The sequence below is a fragment of the Athene cunicularia genome (assembly GCF_003259725.1).
Source record: "Athene cunicularia isolate RWA chromosome 2 unlocalized genomic scaffold, athCun1 chr2_part1, whole genome shotgun sequence".
NCBI lineage: Eukaryota > Metazoa > Chordata > Aves > Strigiformes > Strigidae > Athene > Athene cunicularia.
This window is the reverse complement of record NW_020799095.1, coordinates 18,691,492-18,713,024: the sequence shown is the minus strand read 5'-3', so window position 1 is coordinate 18,713,024 and position 21,533 is coordinate 18,691,492. Positions and strand designations below refer to the sequence as shown.

The 21,533-nt window shown below is 40.0% G+C and overlaps 1 protein-coding gene across 1 annotated transcript in view; it reads right to left on the bottom strand.

Annotated features, from left to right (window-relative positions):
* Positions 1-21,533, bottom strand: part of LOC113477014 (rap guanine nucleotide exchange factor 5-like) — a 52,618-nt gene that overhangs the window by 17,403 nt on the left and 13,682 nt on the right. The window contains exons 6-7 of the mRNA XM_026843082.1: positions 20,819-20,885; positions 12,973-13,021 (exon numbers count right to left, since the gene is read on the bottom strand). Of these exons, the coding sequence (XP_026698883.1) occupies positions 12,973-13,021; positions 20,819-20,885 (116 nt within the window). The remainder of the gene's footprint in view (positions 1-12,972; positions 13,022-20,818; positions 20,886-21,533) is intronic.

The following is a 21,533-nucleotide window of genomic DNA, read 5'->3' as shown; positions in this document are numbered from 1 at the left end:
GGGGGGGGGGGGAAGCAGCTAGTTTTATCAGCAATTTCACAGCTCGACTCTAGAAAAGCTGAAAAAGTTCATAAACCAAACCAAGCTCTCTTTGGCTTCAATGTTGTTTAGACTGTGTAAGGAATGTAGAAAAGAACCAGTAAATATTTTCTTAAAGGAAAAAAAAAAATCCCAGACCTCACGCTGACATTCCCGCAGCCCTCTTGGGAGAGAGGGAGCAGTTGGCCTGTGTTTCATGAAAATTTCCATCACAAACTTGATTTTTGTGTCCTCTATGCCTCTTATCCAAACCCATAAGAATCAGCCATAATTGAAACATTTAACTACACGCAGGGAGCAATACTGAAGGAAACGCATCATCTCATACATTTTTGTCATCACAAGAACACAGTGTCTTGAAGGCTAAAGTGGCCACACAGACAAGTAACAACCCTTAATTATATTTTCTTGGGTTTTGTATGAAAAGGTTATATTTTGTCTATAAAATACAGAAAAAACATTAATTTCTTAACATATTCCAGTGTATTCAGAAATTTCTGTTACTGAGGATCATCACACACACATAAGAAACAAATTGCTGTATTTCTATACACAATGTGCTTCTTAACCCCATAACAACTGGCAGACATCCCTTGAATTGGCCCAGGCACTGCCCTCATGGGCTTTTGTGCATGCAATACAAATTCTGCCATAAAATATAAGAATACAAGCATAGCTTCCCACTTACTGTCAGCTGGCCATTTATTTTTCAAGAAAAAGGCTTGACGTTGCAAATTCAACTGTAGGAAAAGTGAGCGGAAGGTTAGGGTGGGATGGGAAAGTATTTCCCAAGCAAGCGTTGATTCTGGGACGGTTCCCTAAAACTGTAGCATGTACATACAAAAAAAGTTGTGAACTTTGGAGCTGGGCCAAACCCTTGCTTCTCTGCCAGCATAAACCCAGCTTTGCTCCCTGATACAAATACCCCAGCATGTCTCACAAAGCAGCAACACCAAGGAAAGGCAAAGGTGGTTTACCCTGATCTATATGTATTTATTTAATGTTACGTTTGGGTTCAGGCTTGAGACCAGAGACAGGAATAAAATGAAAAGAAACGTAAGGGTGACGAATTGCCTTTTCTACCTGCAGCATTTCTCCTTTGGAGGAGAGGTCACCATGAATGAAAGAAAAAGATGTAAAATGAGCATTAGCTTGCTAATGTGCAGATCAAATGTGTCCATTTGCAAATTAGCCTAGGGAATTCAGGATGTTGATTTTTTATGATCATTTAAGGATCACAAGGGCCATCATCTGATCTTGAGTTCCTTGTGCCCCCACGGACCAGAGCTGAGATTTTGCTATCAGATTCTTCTAAAAACTAATGTTGGAACAGAGAATTTTTGTGGGGTAAAGCCTTGTCCTTAAGTAATCCCATTTCAGCTCATTAAATCAGCAGGAAAAAATAACAAAGAAATAAGAAACAGAAGTAAATAATTTTGTACTAGCTACCTAAACAGAATCAGCCGTCACTCAGGGGTGTGAAGAGAAAGGGAATGTAACCATCACTCACACTGGAACCAAGGACATCCTTTGTGTCACCATTACTGACCAACAGTGCTTCCCAGCTTTTACTGCCACACCAGTAAGTTTAATGTAGATTTAAGACATTGGAAGGGATTTGCCTTCCTCGGCAGCATGAAACATTACAGGCATGCTAAAGGGCTCACCTTAGCCAGACAGGGTGGCCACGCAATGAGGGTCACAACAGCCACCCGCAGTACTGTGGACCTTCTCCTGCCTGTGGCAGAATCCTGCCAAGGGTGACAGGGTTACCCACAGAGCAGTGCCTCTATGAAATGCTGCTCTGTATGTCCCCAAACTTGAAGGTAAATTAGTTATGTTTGATGAGTAAGATTTTTAAAAGTCACATAATATGATGCACGTTATTTAATTTTAATACTTTGTCTTCTTCAGCATGGCAGAATCTTTTGCCCAACTGAAAGCGGAAAGGACAGTTAAAAAAAAAAAAAATGCACATATAAACCAACTCCTGGAACCCACAGCTTTGCAATCTTCCCAGAGGCTTTGCTGTATTGTGCTTTCTTCCTTTTCTATAAATGAAGTTTCTTCTTTCTACCCCTTCTGGCTGCAAAGATAACCTTCACAACACAAACCCAGGCACTAGCGTCATTCTGCTGCTGCAGCCCGCCAGACTAGAACAATAAAACCAGGAGAGGTGTGAACTTCCTCCCTTTGGCTTAATAGGGTGTTAACTTTGAAAGCTAATTATTTTAATGCTTAAGAGAGGACTGCTGTCACAGTTAACCATTTTGCTGCTGAACAGCAAGCAGGAACATCTGTCCATCCCTAAGAACTTGCTGAGGGTGGCACCCACATGGCCATTCCAGGACAGAAAGCCAGCTTAGCTCCCCATCACTGCTGGCGGTACAACACATCCTGTACTTACTGTTCCCTCTCTGTACCACCGTCAAGCATCTGGGGTTTGTGGATTGGCAAAGGATGACCTGCTCGAGAACAGGCAGCACAAAGGGCAGGGGATGGGGCACCCCGCAAGCTGCCACTGCTGCCAGATCCCTTGTGCCATACAGCTCCAGCTTCAGCCCTTGAGTTTGGTGTGAAGTCCAACTGCGGGACGAGGACTGACTGCTTTTGGGGGGCAGGGAGCCCATAAACGTGGCCCTTGGCAGACATGGGATTTACCTCTGCAGTGCCCTAGTTGGCTCCCAACACTGAACTCGCTTAGCACGTTGCCAAGCCTCAGGCACAGCCTGCGGGATCCCAGCTGCCCCAACGCTGCCAGGCCACCGACACAGCCTCGGCACCGGCTGGGTGATGAGGAGTTCACTGTCCCCACAGCTGCTCCAGAGGCAGCTCTGCTCGGCCTATGAAGTCATCCCTTGGGCTGCATCCCTCATGCTTTCAGTGATGCTCCTTCATTTCAAATAAGGTTGTTCATTTATTATTTAGCGTTGTTCTTTAACCTGCTAACATCCTAGAACATCAAACCACTCTGCCCTTTAAGATTTCAATCGTTTCAGTACTGTGTGATCAAAATTCGTATATGCATCTCTTTTTTCTAGACAGTAAGCAGAAGGCACCTACATGCCCTCTACAGATAGGAGACACACACCACCTTGGAAGTGGGGAAGAGCCTACTTCAGAACAGAACTTTGTTTATTTGACAAGCCAAAAGATTTTCACTGTTTCATCCCTGCTGGATAGTTATAGCCTGTTTATCTGTCCCTGTCAAACCATCACTATTGAAAAGACCTCAGGAATCTGCAAGAATATTCCCCGGGGTAAGGCTCCAGTGCTCTGAATTGCCAGCAGCCTTGCACCAGTTGATTTATCGTCAGCTGCTGGGAAGCTTACAACTTCTAGCATTCTTCTTATATCCCAAATTTTTTGAGAGGCATGTTTCTTTTCTGTTTTGTTTTTTGTTTTTTTTTTTCCCAAAGGAAGTTGCTAGCATGAAGCTTGTCAGAAACAAACAGCAAAAAGGCTTTTTTTTTTAAATCACATAGTTCTAAGTCAATTTCATGATTTCTGAAAACTTTATTGTTATTTTGAACAATGGAGCTTGTGGTATCCCTTGTTATCCTTTGTGGAGGGTATACAGCAAGCTCTAGAGAGGCTGGTTACTATGGCAGCTCTGAGCTGTTTGACAGTGTTATAATGTTTGCTGATGCTTATTAATTTATCAGAGTAGAAAAAAAAATAAAAAAGAATAGCTCATACTGATACCATTGGGGAAACTAAAAGCCAGATCCTCTAGGTTTTCCACAAAGCAGTAGCATTGAGCAGTGGGAAGGAAAATGAGCAGTAAGTATTCTTTACAAACCTCAGATTCGGGGACCATTTTAAGCCAGACCAGGTCCTCATGCATACTCCTGTATTTTCCAAGTCCTATTTCCAAATTAAAAGGGGAAAATCAAGAAGCACTGAACACCTCTGAAATCCCCAAAAGCTGCATGTAAGAGACAGCGATAATCCCAGGAATAAAACCCTCCAGCTGAGAATTGGTTCCTTATTTACCATGAAACTGTAATCTTTTCTCAGAAATTACTGAAAAGAGAAAGCTTTTTAAGCTCATCTTTAACATGTTTCCTTTTATTAGCAATACAGAAATTGCCTTTGAGCTTTCTCATTCCTTCCTACTATTTCTGCATATATATATGCAAATTATTGTACAGACTTCCCTTCACTGGGTACACTACATCTCTGAAACAGTTGGCAGGCCCCTGGGGGGGTGTTGCCCAGACAGCTGTGCAATCAGCTGAGTAAATCAGCTAATTAAAGAAACAAAGAAAATGCAAAAATTATTAAAGACAGACTCCCGCTTACAGCATTGTTCAGCACCTCTGTATCTAAAAAAGCACAGCAAGCATGAGGTGAAATAAAGATGCTGTAAATTGGGAAATGAACTTTTGCACAAGTGACAATGATGCCATTTTCTCTCAAACACTAATCTGGGATTCATGATATTTATGCTTTGTAGTTTAAATCAATTTAATATAAATTACTCCAGCATTTTATTTCTTTTTAAAATGACAAAAGCATGAAATGTAATATTGGTTTCATAACTGATTTCTGTATGTAAAAAATGGTCATTAACTTCTGCTTGACCTTAGGTGTAGAACTAATATTGAATTTGCACAGAGGGTACCCATTATGCTGGTCTAGTTTCCATGCAGAAAATAAGTTCCCAAGGGTCCTAGTGCTACAAGCAGTTTCTCAGATCTCAAATAGGAAACAGGACTCCTGAAAATGATGCAAAAACATTTCCTCTCATTGCAGAGTTTATCAAAAGGAACAGATAACAGCAAGGGTAGGAATCTGCAATCTAAACAGAGCAAAGCCAGTGTGGTAAGAAAGGAGGCTGACAGATGTAGATTTGGTCTGGCTGATCCACACACCATTAAGGCACCGTTCCTTTCCGCTACATCTGAATGACCACAGGAAGGACAAACCTCAGTTTAAATGAGACTCAGGCCTGCCTATGTTACATAGACATTGTAAATTAAAAAATGAGCGTACCAAGTAAAGCCACCGATATTTCCCAACTCAGTCAGATTATGGCCAGGAGCCTTTGCTGCTCTTCTTTTCACATTATTGTACAACTGGTTTTGTTAGGAAGTTCTGCTTATTTTATTTATCAAAACTGAAGCCTTTCATCTGGGTGTGAAGGCCATATGTCACCCAAGGTGGTGGTGCATTAGAAGAACATAATTTGTAAAACACCTCTGGCTAAACAAGGAAAACATTTTTTAATAGATAATCAACTACTGTTGATTCATGTGGCCAGGGGAGGTTTGATTTTTCAATGCCTGGCACTTTGTGATACACGGAAAGGAAAAGCCACATTTTACACCCACTTTGTGAACATAGGAACTCCTATCATTTTTTATCAAGGAGAAACAAGGTGGAAAACAAGATGCAAATACTGTAGGATTACTACAGGAAGAGAAAAAAAGCAGCTCAAGGAAAACCATTTGATGGCTGAATGCAGAAAGATTTAACTTCTACCCAGTGCTTTTAGACATTCATTCTCATGTGCATGACATTTAAAATTAAAGAAATCAAGTGGCAGTGAATGTATGTATAGAAGTGTTGCCTGAAATGAGATGTTGGAATGGTAAAGAACCCATTACAAGATCAGCAGGCACAGTGAAAATGATTGCTGGGAATTGATCAAACAAGGAGGCACGGGCAGTGGCTGAACAGGTTGGTGCAAAGTGAAACACCACTCTTCCATAGAAACATCCTCTGGGCATGGCCAGGAAAAGAGCAGGAAACAAAGAGGGCTCTGAATAAATAAATTCTGTGAACTCTCTGTAAATGCCTCTCCCAAAGCACTGGAAACAAAACATTCACCTGGGAATTGTTTTCTCTTTTTCACAGATACTGTCTTTCGGACATGCAATCCCTTTTTGTGTATGTGCAAAACATCTGTCACCTAAACAGCTATTCTGCATTGCTCATTTCTTCTATGCCTTATAGCTCCCACAGAAAGAACTATGCCCGAAGTTCTCAACAACTGCAAACACCTAGGTTCCAAAATCCCTCTCAGCATAATTCCCATCAGAGAGCTGTTTGGAGCTCTTTTCCTTTTTTCCTAGGCTCAGAGTCCAATCTGCTTTACATCAGCTGTTGACTACACAAAGGCTGGTGAGCATAACTGTGTAGTTCATTCACTGACGTTGTCCAGTGCACTTTCCACCCCAGTACTGCCCAGGGTGGGCACAAAGCAAGTCGTCACCATTCAGCTTCAGCACAGAGGAGCTGTATGTGTCTGTCACACATAGTGTTCCTCAGCGGCCAACACAATGAGCATCATTCTCAGGGCTGGAAGGGGTCTGATCCTTCCTTCTGAAGCACTGCCAGTTTCTTGGTATGCCTGATCTCAGGAGTAATAGAAGAATCCCATGGGATGCAACAAAACATTGGTCCCTAGAGGTGGCCATTCCCTTCAATAAGGCATAAAATGATTAAAAAGGATCACTTAAAGAAGTCAACATGATTACCTACCTTACTTCAAGGTATGAAATCCTTAAAGCACAATGTAACTTTAAAAATATTCCTAGATACGGTTTTGGGTGCAACTCTTATTTTGAACCACATTTCAATGGGCAGAGGAAAAGCAAAGTTACCAAGGCCTACCAGATGCATGACACTCCTGCACCTGTATTTGAGTGGCCATTTCTCTAGGATGAATGATATTAGTAACACTTGTAGAAGAACTCTTATTCCGTATGTTTTGTTAAATTCAACCCTTGCTTTAAAGAAAAGGATGCTTGGAGAAATTGAAAGTTGTAATGAAATAAGGTCTTACTTAAGTAAATAAACCCAATGAAAAGAGATATAAGAGCACATAGAAAATCAGTAAGATCCTGCAGATATTAATCTTTTCCCACCCTTCAAACCTTCTCAAATTTTCCACAAGAGAAAATGCACACCTCTCTGGCACATGACTTCCACTTTATTCTGTATACAGGACCAAGTTTTTTTCATTCCTCTTTATGCCCTTTTTCAGTGGCATAAAGTAAGAAATAATAAACCGTGCACATTTTACACTAGACATACTGTGTATCTGCCTGTTTATAAAACCTATAAATTCAAAGGGTACTTAATATGTTTGAGATTTAAACACAACACCGAACTGCTCCATTCTTGAATGACCTTTGATCATGTATTTATAATCTAATTTTTCCAATTATGTGTACAAATCTAATTCAAATTTGTAATGATTTTCATTGTCTGTATAATGGCCCCATTCTACAAGTAAATGAAACTAATGACATAAGACATTCGTATAGCACCAAATGACAAAGTTTTTCCTAATTATTATGGAGTAAAGTTACCAGGAAGTCTCACAAGAATCTGTGCTACTTGGAGAAAAGTGCTGAATGGTAAAGATGCAGTTTCCTGAGTTAACTAAGCTGATAAAACAGCTTAATGCTGCCAAAAGGGTCTTACTTGACTCCTTCCCACATCCCCCCACCTCCCCACCCTGACTTTGTGCCAACTCCAGCACATGCTGCTGCATGCTGCTCTGGCTGCCCCATCTTGAAAATAATATAATAGATGTAGTAAAGATGATCAGATTTAATGGAATAGATTTGGTATGAGGAATGACTAGCAATTTAGCCTGGAAACTGAGATAACTCACACAGGTATGAGAGGTGCACAAAATCCTTAATAGTATGATGATGAACAGATTATTCACCACTTTCCATCACCAAAGAGCTATACCACAACAGGCTGAGGGTCATGGGGAATGTGTTTAAAACAAAAAAGAAAAAATACGCCTTCAAATGCCCCACACATGAATTGTGAGACTTGCTGCCACAAGAGATGATGAAGGTCAGGAGTATAAGCAGGTAGAAAAAGCAATTAGATAAATTAACGGAGAAAAGGGCCGCCAAGGGCTACCTAACACAACAGTGTGGGTACAGCAAAATCCCTCTAGCACAGACTGGTGGATGCTGAGTATGCACATCAGAAGAAGGACTGTTTGTACTTGCTCCATTTCTCTACTCGAAGAACCCCCTACTCATCACTCACGGTAGGATCGGAGACGGATGGACTTTTAACCTGACTCAGCTTGGCTGTTCTCATGTTTTTAACCGGGCTGACATTGCCTGGAGTGTGTTTGAGTGGAGTCACACAATCAGCTCTGACAGCAGGGCTGTAGAGGTGGCGCAGTGGTTGGGAAAAGGAATAGCTGTTCACAGCTTGCTTTTCATTCATGTCAGCAAAGCTCAGGCCCCAGTGACTGCTTCATATTGAATTGTCTGCCCTAAAATAAAAATACTAAGCAAATCACATAGGCAGTTAAGTCCTGACAGAAGCAATACAAAAGAAAAGGGGAAGGATGGATATGCATACATATATGACAGAATAGGGTGGAGGTAATCCAGAAGATCTCAGAGTTAATATATTGCAAAAGTGTATAATGATAAATAAAATGTAAAGGACACATTTTTTAAAAATATAAATAGAGCTAGTCAATTTATGAATGGTTATATTGTGGAAAGATGAATATCATTCTGAAGAGGATGCAAACACACACGCAAGTGCTAGGGCATTTCTGGGTGCCCTGCCCTTCACAGTGGGATGGAGAAGCACCCACAGCCCTGCTGCTGCTCCTGCAACACCTGGGGAGATGCTGCAGTTACACTCTTCCTACCTCATCGATGCTCTGTCAGCTATTATCTTAATTAGACCCTGTATTCAGGAAAACAGGGACCAGGGCCATGCTGTTACTAATAGCCCTTTGCACAAATAAAGTTACAGAAATTCCATTAGATTTAATGTCAAAGGAATTTGCTGGATGATGCCATGCAGTACAGCTGGGTTTATGCACAGAAATGCAAAGCATCTTGTTTGTGGATGGGATTAACAAGTTCAGAGCATCTACCTGACAGATTTTGATCGGTTCAGATATACCTGTGTATCTATACCACCGGCTAAAGCCTCCAGCCTTAGGCTATTTGCTGCTTTTTATCCTTGTTTTAGCTACCATCTCTAACATATAAGAAACATGTCATGAGCCATGACAAGCAATTGAGATAAATGCCAACCCTTGTAAAGCTTCAGAGGAGAGGCTGCGTTTCTGTTATGTTTCAGCACATTTGTGGAAGCCAGCAGAAGCCAGCAAGGTATAAACAAACACAATTCTAATGCCAAGCACCTACAATTAAAAACAAATTTATCTTCTGCTCCAGTTACTTCTTCAAGACCTTTCACCAAACCAAGGAAGACAGCATTTAATCTATTCATTTCTAAGGTTAAGCTAGAACAATATTAGTGTATTTTTATAAGCCACAGAGAAATGCACAAGCTCATTTCCCCCTCTTGAGCCACCTTTATCATGAAAGCTTTATTCTAATGAAATAAATGTGCCTTCCAGTCAACAGTGTTACTGAAGTCCATCAAAGCTTCAGGAATAGAGACATTAATTTTGCTTTTTTAGTTTTATTTGCAAAGAAGCTAAAAATGCTAAGCTCCCCCTGCATAAGGGCTCTCAAGTACCTCTCTATCAGCTTATGCTTTGCTATCAGAGTAGTGGTATACTTGCAGTACACATCTAAATAAGAAAATGGAGTCTTTTTCCAAGCACAGTTTTTCAGTTTTCAGGTTCTGTATTTTTCCTTCAGCCATCTGTCAGTTTTCTGTGTTTCTCCTATTCTTCTACCCTACAATAAAACCAGAAGAACTTGAGGAAAGGCACTCTCCCACACACTTACTGACTTTTTATTTTCTGGTAGCCAACATTCTCCATCAAGTCAGATCCTGCACGAGCAAGAATTTGATACTCTGCCCTACCCCACAGCAGGCTCAGCTCTTTTTCTTCATTTTCAAAGCATTTCGTCAGTAGATACAGTGTCTAAACCTCTGAAACAGCCATTCTGGCCCAAGAACTGAAATAGTTGTAATTACTACTTCTCATATAGGTATTCTAGGTATCAAACCCAAGCTTCATTTAAACAAAATGAAACTGTTTCAGCCAGGTAACCAAAGGCAATGTTTCCTCACCTCCAAGCATAACTAACCTCCCTAGCTGGACCCTCTTAACCTCTTGCAGAGGGAGCTGTGTTGTTTGGGTGCTTGTATAGCACTTTCCAGGCAAAGTAACCCAGTGATTACTACAACAGCCCTAGACAAGTAATATGAAAGCTTTAATCAGCCAGTTTTTCTAGCACAATTAAATCACTGTGAAGTGCCTCTCTAAGGGCAGAGGTATTTCCAGAAATTAAAGTAATTCAGGAACAAATTACACAGTCCTTGCATTAAGCAAAAATACTCTTTTTTGCTCTTACTGATAGTGCTAACCAGCTATCTAGAGGAAGTATTTTGAAACACTGTAATTTAAAAAACCACCAAGCCATCAAAAACAGTACAGGAACTTCTGCACAACAGCTTCGGCTTTGGGGCTGCCAATCTCTAGGAAAGCTTTTGATTAATGAACCAATTACTCACCGCAGGCAAGTTCCAGCCAGCAGGTTAGGACCATGCCCATTGCCTGTGCACCCCACTCATGAATCCCAGGGCAGGTGAGCCATGTGCCCACATCGTTCACACCAGCCTGGAAGCCACCCAGGGCAGCTGGCCCAATAGCCATGTTCCACTCTTTTCATGCCAAAATAAATGCTTTGTCTGATCTTTGTTGGTTTATTTCCTGGAATTATATGGAGTCTTGAAGAGGGTTAGAAGAACAGTATCTCTGAAAGATACTGTGGTTTTTAGCTCCAGAAGCACTGTGTCTGAAATATGCTTCACTTCACCAGGCACAGCATACCATAGCTTGATTGCTAACAGTAACTGCTCTGCTGTGAATTTAACCATCAGCAATAAAATAAAAAAGCATAATCAACCACCCTAATTTACTCTGCTCCTACTGTAGTAAAGGTATTAACTTAAATTAGACCTTACAGTTATGCCTGATCATGTAGCCATTTTTTAGTCATCCAAGATGAGGCATAAAGAAATGCAAATTTCAACAACAAGCATGTACTAGTTAAACTGACTAAAGAGGTATCTTTTGTTCAGATCTAAACGGATCTTTTAAGTGTTTACATTAATGTATTAGGAAAGACTGGTCAGCACTTCAAAACCCTTTAGGGAGCTTTGTTTATTTAAGGCACTGATTTTTAACTAAAATATTTCTACCTGCTCAGTGTGGGTTGCCATTACACTAGTAAGAAGGAGACTCTAAGAGCTATCCTCCCTTCTCATTTTCATCTCCTGCAGCTCATTCCTAATCCAACCTCTGTCATTTTCTACTGACACAACCATTTATGTAGCTATCCACTGAAAGGAAATGAGAGGCTAATTCAGGTTAAAATCAACTGGTTTGGGGAATGGAGTTTTTATTTATTGCCAGTAGCAGTAGTAGTATTTGCCAACACAACTGCAGAGAAGCAGAGAGTTTTCTTAGAACTGTATAAGCACTAAGTAACAAGGTACACAGCACCATGCTCTTAGCCTATTTTACAACAAAACAAAAGGTTGCCTTGAGCCCTCCCTTAAAATAGCCTGTTTTTCTCTTCACTGAACCAAAGCAGAAGCATTTCCACGTCTAACCATTACAATTCAGGTGAGAGTGGGGTGATACCAGGTAAGAGCAAACAGCTGAGGGGTGTTAACATCGTGAACTACTAGAGAAGTTTAAGAAGCAAAACTATTACACAGAACCAATTTAGGTCTGAATTCACACTTAGATTTGTGTTTAATTTCTGCAGATTAACATTTACAGATGACTGTGGATACAGCCTATGGGTACTTCTATTTCCAGACAAAAATGCATCAAACTGTGTCTAGTTTTGTAATACTTACATTTCCACAAGGAAATATTTGCAGATATGCCAACCACATCTTCTTGGTGCCTCCAGTTTAAGATACCATGTTGTGTGTAGTGTGTGTGTTGTGTGTAATAACTTGTGCTGTACTTGTAAAACGCAGATAGACAAATACAGATATTATGATGCAATATTATTAACAGGTCAGAAAATAGCTCAAAAAGTGAAAGATCTGTGATCTCAATTTCTAGCAAAATCACTGAAGATCACAAGAGATGCTCAGTGAAAATGCTCCCAAAGACCTCAGTGGCTTTGGGAATATGCCAGTAATTTAAGACAACTCCACCTCTGTTTTAGCCTAGAAATACATTCAACTCTCACTTCACCATATGCAGTTTGCCCTTGCCAGATCAACTGTACTACACATGAAGACACCAGAGTTAACCCTGTATAGAGTTAGCTCCCTTGCTTCCACTCCAGCTCAGCAATGCAGATACCTTCTGAAAGTGGCTGTGCTATCAAACCTTGATGGAGCTGAGAAGACCACATATTTCAATGACTTTGTGCTGTATCCTCAGCATTTGCTGTAGATGCTTATACTGTCAGAGAATTTCAACTATCCATTTGCCTTTCCCCACTACCCCTGATAAAACAGACTTGCCTCTACAGTCATATCGTCGCATAGACAAGTCTTCAGGAAACAACACCTTCATGTATGAAGTTGTGCTTTTGCTTTTGCATAAAGAAATACACCTGACTGGGCAGGTAAAACACAGCAAAGATGGCATGAGATACTGGGCCATAAAAGAAAATGTAGGAAAAATTTCAACTTATTTTTCTTAAATGTAAGTCAAATAAAGACATAAGCTTCTTTTATAAAGTGCAAGCTCAGAGACAATAGTGATTTTGGCTAGAAACAGATCCAAGTTCACATTCAACTGTAACACTCTGATTTTATCAGCTAGGTCATTAGATGTGATGAGCTATGGGAAGTGAAGCTTGACAGTAATTGGATTGTGGTATACACACAGATTCTCCAACAAGAGAGGAACGATGTCCGCTATCTTTGCTTCCCCATATTAATAAGACAGCAGTAACAATTCAAGTACTCCAATAAATGACGCAAGGGAACAGCATTACAAAACCCCCTCCAAAGTTCAGTCTGACTCACCTGACTTCCTTGCTTTCAAAGCAATGACAGCAGCCAGTTCTCTCTGTACCTAAAATATCAGGAAAGGAAAGGATGGTTATAGTTATTAGCACAGTCAGACAAAACAAAATACAACACCCATAAGGTACCAGCTATCAATCCTTTGGAGCAGTCAACTGCATGTGAAATTATGCAGGTACTTGGTTTTGAAACTCCAGACAGTTTTCTTAGTAAATCTATTTCCTTTTCAGCTGGGAATTCTGTGGCAACTATTTTTTTTTAACCTTAATTTCATGTAAATACTGCACATTCCTTAGGGAGTGGGCAATTCAGTAGCTTGACCTGTAATTTATTTGCACAGCATATCTCTTTCACAAGCACACACTTGAAGCTTCTTCCTTCCCTTGTTAAATGTTTGCTTTGCCTCTGCTGAGCACACTGTAATGCTGGATTTATGTTGTGAGTCCAGGATAAGCGAGTTCTCCATGCTGAGGTTTGGCTGAGGTTCATGTATATAATTGACATGAGGTTTTTGGAGCTTTCAGGAGGAAACAACCTCTCCTAATAGCATGGCTGAGCATTTCAGGACCAAAATTTAACTTAAGATGAACATGCAGAAGTAAGAGCTATCTGATTTCCAGATTTACAGGCTATCTCACTGTATTATGCATTATCTTTATGCTTCACACTTCCTCGCTGCCATCATCTGTCCCATTGCAGCTTCTTTAATTGCCCTGCACTTAACCTACAGCACCCCAGACACTCTCTCTCTCCTGCATACACCTCAGTTCTTCCCTTCCTCTGCCCAGCCCATGCTCTCAAACTCTTCTGTACACCTCCCAGCTTCTTCCAATTTCCCTCATTTTCCCAAAACAGTCTGTCTTTAGTATTAAAAAAAAAAATGAGACATTCCAACTATTTTTTTAGGGATTGTCTTACCTCTCTGTACAGTCTCCTGCAGTGCATACTAGCCATCTTGTCTAACAGACCTGTGAAAAGCTCAAGGCTATTCTGCAGTGGGAGTTTTGACATCCAGTTTCTGAGAGCATGTGAAATTTAAAACATTATTCACAAGACATGTGGTATGATCAGAATAAGGCACAAAGCCCATAAAGGATCCCTGAAGTAATGCAATTACTGTCAACATCCCACTCTCACAACTCTGAAGAAAAGTTTGAAAATGTGAAACAAGAGCAGTTAACATTATATTGTCCTGGACAGAAAGACAGACAAAATCACCCAGGACATCTCAATACAATGGTAATTTCAACATCCACTGATCAGTGGATACTCAGCAGCCACCCAGCAGCACATTCTACATGTGGCAGAAGGCAGTAGTGCTGGAGGCCACATCCTTCCTCTACCTTCAGCCTTCCTTCCTGTGTGGCAAAGGACCAAGGAGCTTTTTCTGCTGTCCTTGCAAGGTACAAGGGATCTTTTCTACTCCTTGATGCTGCTCCACTGAGAGGGACAGCATTTTCTGCCACTCCAAGCAGGAAAATATGAAGGCAGTGCCACAGTTTCTTAAATGTCGTCCTGTTTCCAGCACAATTGTGCAAACTGGCAGTATAACCTTCCCTTCCTTCCTTCCTGTACACTCATTCCCATGACTGGAGAACTGTTAATCATGGTTAATGTAAGTATAATCTGAAAGTAAGGTGGGAAAGAACAGTTCTTCTCTAGAAAAACAACTTGTGTGCTTGCTTGCTTGCTTGTTTGCAGCAATTAATATACACTAGCAATAGCACATACAAGCTATCCAGAGTTAAAGTGGGATTTTCAATAAAAGCCCAAATTGGTTCTGAATAACAACAGCATGAATTTTCACGGCTAAACTGCTTGGACCCTCTCCCTTCACTAAACTTAACAAGAGGTACCAATGCAGATGCCCCAATCCTGATCTATTCTCACAGGTTAGTGACATTAAGCAACAGTGCACTGATGTCTAATCTTTATCTTTTAGCATTTAATAAATAGATTATCTCAAGTTTAGCCTTAGGAGACACTACAATCTGCAACAGTTGTAAACATACAAATTAACCCAATCAAATAATTGAAAAATGCAAATCTCTCCAAGAGTGTAAAGAAAAAAACATCTTCTTAGAAGAAAAAGCAGCATTGTGACATCCTGCAGTTATATTTGCAGTATTACTTTTGCTTATAAGGTGACACTTCCCAAGTTTGAAAGACAGTACTAACATCACAGGCAATAAAAAGGCTGTTTTTCTTTATTTTGTCTGTTATGCAAAATACCTCATTGCTTGCTGTGTGCCAGGAATAAAGCTGAATTACATAATCTGATCAAAACCCTTCAGTTAAAGCCGGAGAAAAAAAATGTTCTAGTCTTAATATTAAGCAAACATTCCTTCATCAAAGGGTTTCATCTTGATGGTCTGAGCTTCCTCTCATAGGGCTCATTCAAATCACAAAGAATTGGTACTGCTGAGCATCCTTCTGGATTTGTCTGGTGTCCCTAGATTACATATTCTATATGCTTTTGACTATTTTAGCATAAATGCACTTGACACCTCTGCTGGACATGTGGTTCCCTATGCATCATTACACCGATGGAAATCCATGTACAACATTCATTCCTCACTGCACACATACTACTCATTATCATACTTATTCCTAATAGGATTTCAGTTACAACTGTGGTTGCACATCACACTGAAGACAATAATGTGGATTCAAAGTAAAATACCGATTCACACAAGAGCTATTCCTACCACAGAGATATTAAATACAAAAATTTGGTTTATACATATAGCTTGTCACTACAAATCTAACACTACCTAAATAGTATCCCATTTTGAGTAGCACTGCAGATGTCAAAACTGATACAGTTTAAAGGCCAGATGACCACACAGTATTTACAGAAATATTATGAAAGTCTGAAAGAGAATATTTTGAATGTGTTGTTGGCATGTTACCACATCTTAATCAGTTTTCTTTGTGCAGTATGAAAGAGCAAGGGTGTGTATAGAGTGGTACCCACATATACTTCTGCTTGATTAAATACAAGTGGCATATTTATATGGTGAATCTTTTCATCTTCAAATGAGAGATGCAGAGATTTTTTCAAAAGTAAATGACAGCTACTGTTCTTCTCATCCACGAATCTGGACATTTTATCATAGAAGGTATAGTTGTGCAGACAGAGCATACCACCTCTGCTTTCCTCCCCCTCTCTTTTTTCTGCCTGTAGTAGTCTTCTGCAAAACACTTCTAGATGTCAATGTGCCAAATAGGACTTCAGATCTAGAGACAAAGTGGCAATGCTTATAGAATCTCAAAATTAAATCCTGCAACAGAAAGCTCTAAACGGTAGAGTTTTGAAACAGAAAAGAGTCTAGTTCACATTTTTGCATCTCAAGCAATGATAGTTTGATGAAGTCTAAATAAAAGTAGCATTGCCTGATGTCTTAAAGTACCAGAAAACTGTATTTCCCAGATACACTGCATTAACATCCCAATATTCTCTTCTGTCCCATCACGAGGTAAGGTAAGAGTTTTGCAGTGGAATCACTCATAGCCATCCCACTGTGCTGTGGTTTTAGCAGACAAGACATTGAATATGAAGCTGCAATTTGGGGCATGACATGGGATGTGTGACAGCTCTGGAATGCTTCTTTAAACCCAGGCGTAATTATTGCTTTTTCTTAAAAATTCATGACCAAAAGGATTATCCAATGCAAACATATTTCAAATGGCACTTTTCACTGCCTGCATGTCAGCTGCCTTTACAATTTAAGTTTGATGGTATTGTCAGTGCCTCATTGTAATGGAGCATATGACATGAGCATATAATTCGGTAAGCTCCATTCAGTTATCTTGACTGACTCCGCTTTTTCCATCACAGAATAAAGCATAAAGAAAAAGTGAGACCCCCAATAAGTTATTTTATCTTTTATATCTGAGTCTGCTTGTAAAAGAGGTGTATTCTATACATTATGCACAAATTCAGATGATAAAGAAACCTGTGCAGTTTTTTTCCTGCTGCTGTTCTGGCTTGCATCATTCACCACAGCTATCGCTATTATCTTCTACGATCTCCATAACCATTGTTTAAACCCAAGAGTGCATTTCCCTAACTAATCAGTTCTACTGAATCATCAAAAACCCCCAATATTTAAAAAATCACAAATTGTACAGTGACTGTGAAAAGTGGAACTCTACAAGAAAAGCAGCACCTGGTAAGAGGAAAGCAGTATGGAATAAGTAATAAGAGAAAGGCCAACACAGAAGGTCAGGCTACAGTAAAGAAGAAGAGGTGGAGAAGGGAATTCACCAAACTTGTACAGATGCCTTGTGTGCTAGTCACCCCTTCATAGAGAGTGCATACCTTACCAGTCGAGCCTAAAGTAGAGCCTAAAGCATTACCTTTTCTCCCTAAAGTAGACTTTCAAAATGAATCATACATTCAGCATCCTAAAAGTGCCTATTTCTGCTCCCTGGCTGTAAGGAGTGCCTAAGGAAGCTAGCTCAGAGTAGATGCCTGTCATATGGCCACTTATATTTAGGTGAGGTGAGTTCCACCCTCTGCAATAGCAATAGCTTTCACAGAGTTATGGAAATATATAATTAGACCTTACGTGCGTGCATGCTTACAGTTTTTCCTGCACTTTCAGATGCTAAAACAGTGGTTTATATTTTAGGCACACAGAATCCTCCAGTGTTGCTTGGGCTGGATCTTCACAATCAGCTTAGGTTTGAAAATTTGGGAATTTAGTCCCAAAAAAAAGAAAAGCTGACAGAGAAGCATTCTTCTGACCTGACACAGAATGTTTTATTCCATTACAAGAAAAGCAAAAAGAAAAGCAGAAGAGACAGTGGTACTATAAACATTGATGAGATTTGAACCTCTAAACCTAGAAATGTACAAAAAAAGTCAACTCTAATATCTGACTGCTTTATTGCTATGCTGGAAGTAAGGTTTTTGGTAGGGTTTTTTTAACTTCTGAAAGACTAGATGGAAGAGTATAGTGAAAAGGATTCTGAATTATGAATTATTAAAGGAAGATTGGTTTGATGCTGTACAAAATAGGTAAACATTCAGTGAGCCAAAAAGCAAGACAGTGCGAACACATTTTCATTTGTGGCTAGTAACTTCCCTTTTGGTTTCCAGCTCCTATTCACAGGATTCTCTTTTTCCATACAAATTCTGAAGTTGGCAGGAAAAAAAACAAATTGAGAACCTGTATCCTGGTGAGTCTGGCACTCTGCTGAGTGGTGCAAGATGAGGGTTCAAGTTCCCTTGGGACACATAAAGACTCTCCATAAACTTGCAGTGAGTACTTTAGATCCCAGTCTACCGTATGGAGGAAAAGCAATGCTCTGGAGGGATAAAATGGAGAAGTTCATATACAGATGCTTATATTTGGAGGATTCTGCTCTGGTCTTATGTCTTTTCTCCAGGGTTAGACTAGAAAATCTGCACAGTTTTGTGGAAAATCAGAAAATGTAAAAGAAAAGATCAGTCCTTTTGACACCACCATGGCAATAGATGAGCCTCAGGCCTTCTGGAGATGCATCTGTGTACGTTTTCTTTAGCTATTTAGCTACAGCAATAAAATGGTTCATTTAAAAAAAACCCTACCCATGTGCCTTGCTGCGGGAATCATTCAGGATGTAGTTCAGAGCTTTGACCTTGCAAGCTAGATGTGAAGCATTCTGAATTCTCCGTCAATTGCTAACACGTTTAAGGATATGCATTAAATTTGAGTGTATCCAGCAACAGTTAGATCCAGATCTTAAACTCAGAAAGTCACTTTGGTTGAGTGCTTCTCTTTTTTTAACTGATGAGAAACATTATTCTTCTCTTTCTGAGAGATAAAGCTTTTGAGGGATACTGGCAATGTTTTATAGAGTTGGTAGTTTTGTGGGGTTTTGAAAAGATATGACTTTGTAAAAAGTATTTTATGTTTTTCTATTTTTTCTCCCTATGAAACTAGGAATGGAGGATATTGAGGTTGTGAGTTCCTTTATTTTCAGCTAGGAAAAAATGGTAGCAAAACCAAGGAATTTGAATATAGAGAAAATAAAAAATAAAAAACAATTTTTAAAAATTAAATTTTCTATTGTTATATATTTCACATTATTTTTTGTATAAGCGTACAGAACCACTGGCTTTCTAAACACATTATAAAATATCTTTTGTAAAGACATTTGGCTTTACAAATTCTCCTTTCCTTCAATTTTTCAGCAATTTCAAGATAGTACTTCATTCATTTTACTTAAAATCTTATCCTCATGCCTTTTTCATGACAACTTCACCCTGCTTGGTTCTCTTTCATCTCTGTACTTTTTTATGTACCCAAAACAGAACTAGCACTATTTCCATGTTTTGCTGATACCATGATTTAGGTGTGATGTTCACAGAACCATACAATCACAGAATGGTTGAGGTAGGAAGGCACCTCTGGAGGTCATCTGACCCAAACCCTTGCTCAAAAGCAGGGTCAGCTAGGCTAAGTTGCTCAGGACCATATCTTATTGAGTTCTGAACATCTCCAAGGATGGAGACTCCACTACCTTTCTGAGTTACCTCACAGTAGACAAGTTTTTTCTTACATTTAAGTAGAATTTCTTGAATTTCAGTTTGTGCCTCTGCTTCTTGTCCTGTCAGAAGACATCACCAAGAAGAGCCTGGCTCCAACTTCTTTATACCCTTCCATCAGCTATTTATACACATTGATAAGATCCTCCCATAGCCTTCTGTTCCCCAAGCTCAACCCCCAGTTCTCTCAGCCTTTCCTTGTAAGTCAGATACTCTACTCCCCTGATCATCTTCATGATCATTAGCATACACTCCAGTACGTCCACACGTCTCTTGTACTGGGAGTTCAGAACTGGGCACAATGCTCCAGAAGTGTCACACCAAAGCTGAGCAGAGGGGAATGATCACCTCCCTTAGTCTGAAGGTAATGCTCATACTAATGCAGCTCAGGAGGCAGTTGGCTTTCCTTGTCACAAGGGCACATTTCTGACTCATGTTCAACCAGCTGTCCATCAGGACTCCCAGGTCCTTTTCTGCAGAGCTGCTTTTCAGACTGTCAGCCCCCAGCCTGTACAGGAAGGAGCATGAGGTTATTTCTTCCAGATGCAGGACATGGCATTGCCCTTTGCTGAACTTCACAAGATTCCTGTTGGCCCATCTCTCCAGCCTGTTGAGGTCCCTCTAAATGGCAGCACACCCATCTGGTGTATTGACCATTCCTTCCAGTTTTGCATCACCTGCAAACTTGCTGAGGGTGCACTCTGTACCATCATACAGATTACATTAGATCGAGTGAATCTAGCCTAACCTTCTGAAGTCTTTCTGTCTGCTTCTTAGAACAATGATTTTACAACAAGATAAACAAGATGCGCCAAATTCTAGCACAAACAGGATAAGCTGTTGTTTATTATGATGGACTTTATTGAGGCTAAACAGAGGTAGAAAGACAGATACCCAGGCTTCCCAGGTAGGTCTCCTCAGAAGCTTATGATAACCTATGCTGAGGCCATTCCTCTCCCTTTGTCTCCCACCCCATCATTGCCTTCACACCGACGTCCACTTGACCAAGAGGACCTGAGTGTAAGCTACCTGGAGAAAAAGCACCATGACCCTTCAAATTGGTATCTTCTAAGCCATGAACAGCATGGATTACAAGAGAGCAGACTGCAGCAGTCCTTGTTTAGACTGATTTTAATAGCTTTGGACTTGCACACTAAGACCTCAGTAAAGCTCCCTCCTTTCAGAGACAAAAAAGTAGTTTGCATTACAAACACCTGCTCACTAAGACTAAGTCTTTAATTTGAAAAGATCCAAAACATGACAGTATTTCAAACAAGATCAGTACAAACTTTGATGAAGTGACCTTACCGCAGAAGTGAGACGAGCAAGAATTTCAGCATTGGTTTCTGCCGTATCTTCCATTTTTTGATCAGGCCTTAAAAAAACAAAAATAAGATTTTATTATTTCTTTCATTCTGTTTCAACATCTTTTGATTCCTGGAAAGCAAGGAACTGTGTAGCCACAAGCACTAATGTAAAAAGGCTTTTGAGATTCCACATCAAAATGATGACTGCAACATGACAATAATTTATTGTGTCAGTAATGACAGAGTACACCCTTTGTCCCTTGCTGTCAAGAACTCTTTTGATTGGACTAACATAAAACAGTGAGAGAATTCTTCAGCTATAAAAAATATGATGAAGAACAGAAGAATACAGGACCCTCTTAGCTCAGAGTTCTTATCCGAATGCACATTCTGCTCTGCTAAAAACATACTCCATCAACAGAGCAAAGACTTTCCCATCTGCCCACCACGCATCTTTACTAAGGTGTAGAACAACACCTATGGAATGCAAGCTCACATAGATAAAAGCAGACAACATCAAAATCATTATGTGACACATGGTTTGATATTAAAAAGAACCCTGAATATGAAAAGGATACATGTAAGAAGCTATAAATTAGCAAATTAAAGCAACAGCTGAGAACACTATTAGGTTGTCTTGACAGTTACTCACAAGACAGAGAGACTTAACATGTCTTTGTGAAAGTGAGGCAGTGCAGGAAGAACTTTCCTAGAAA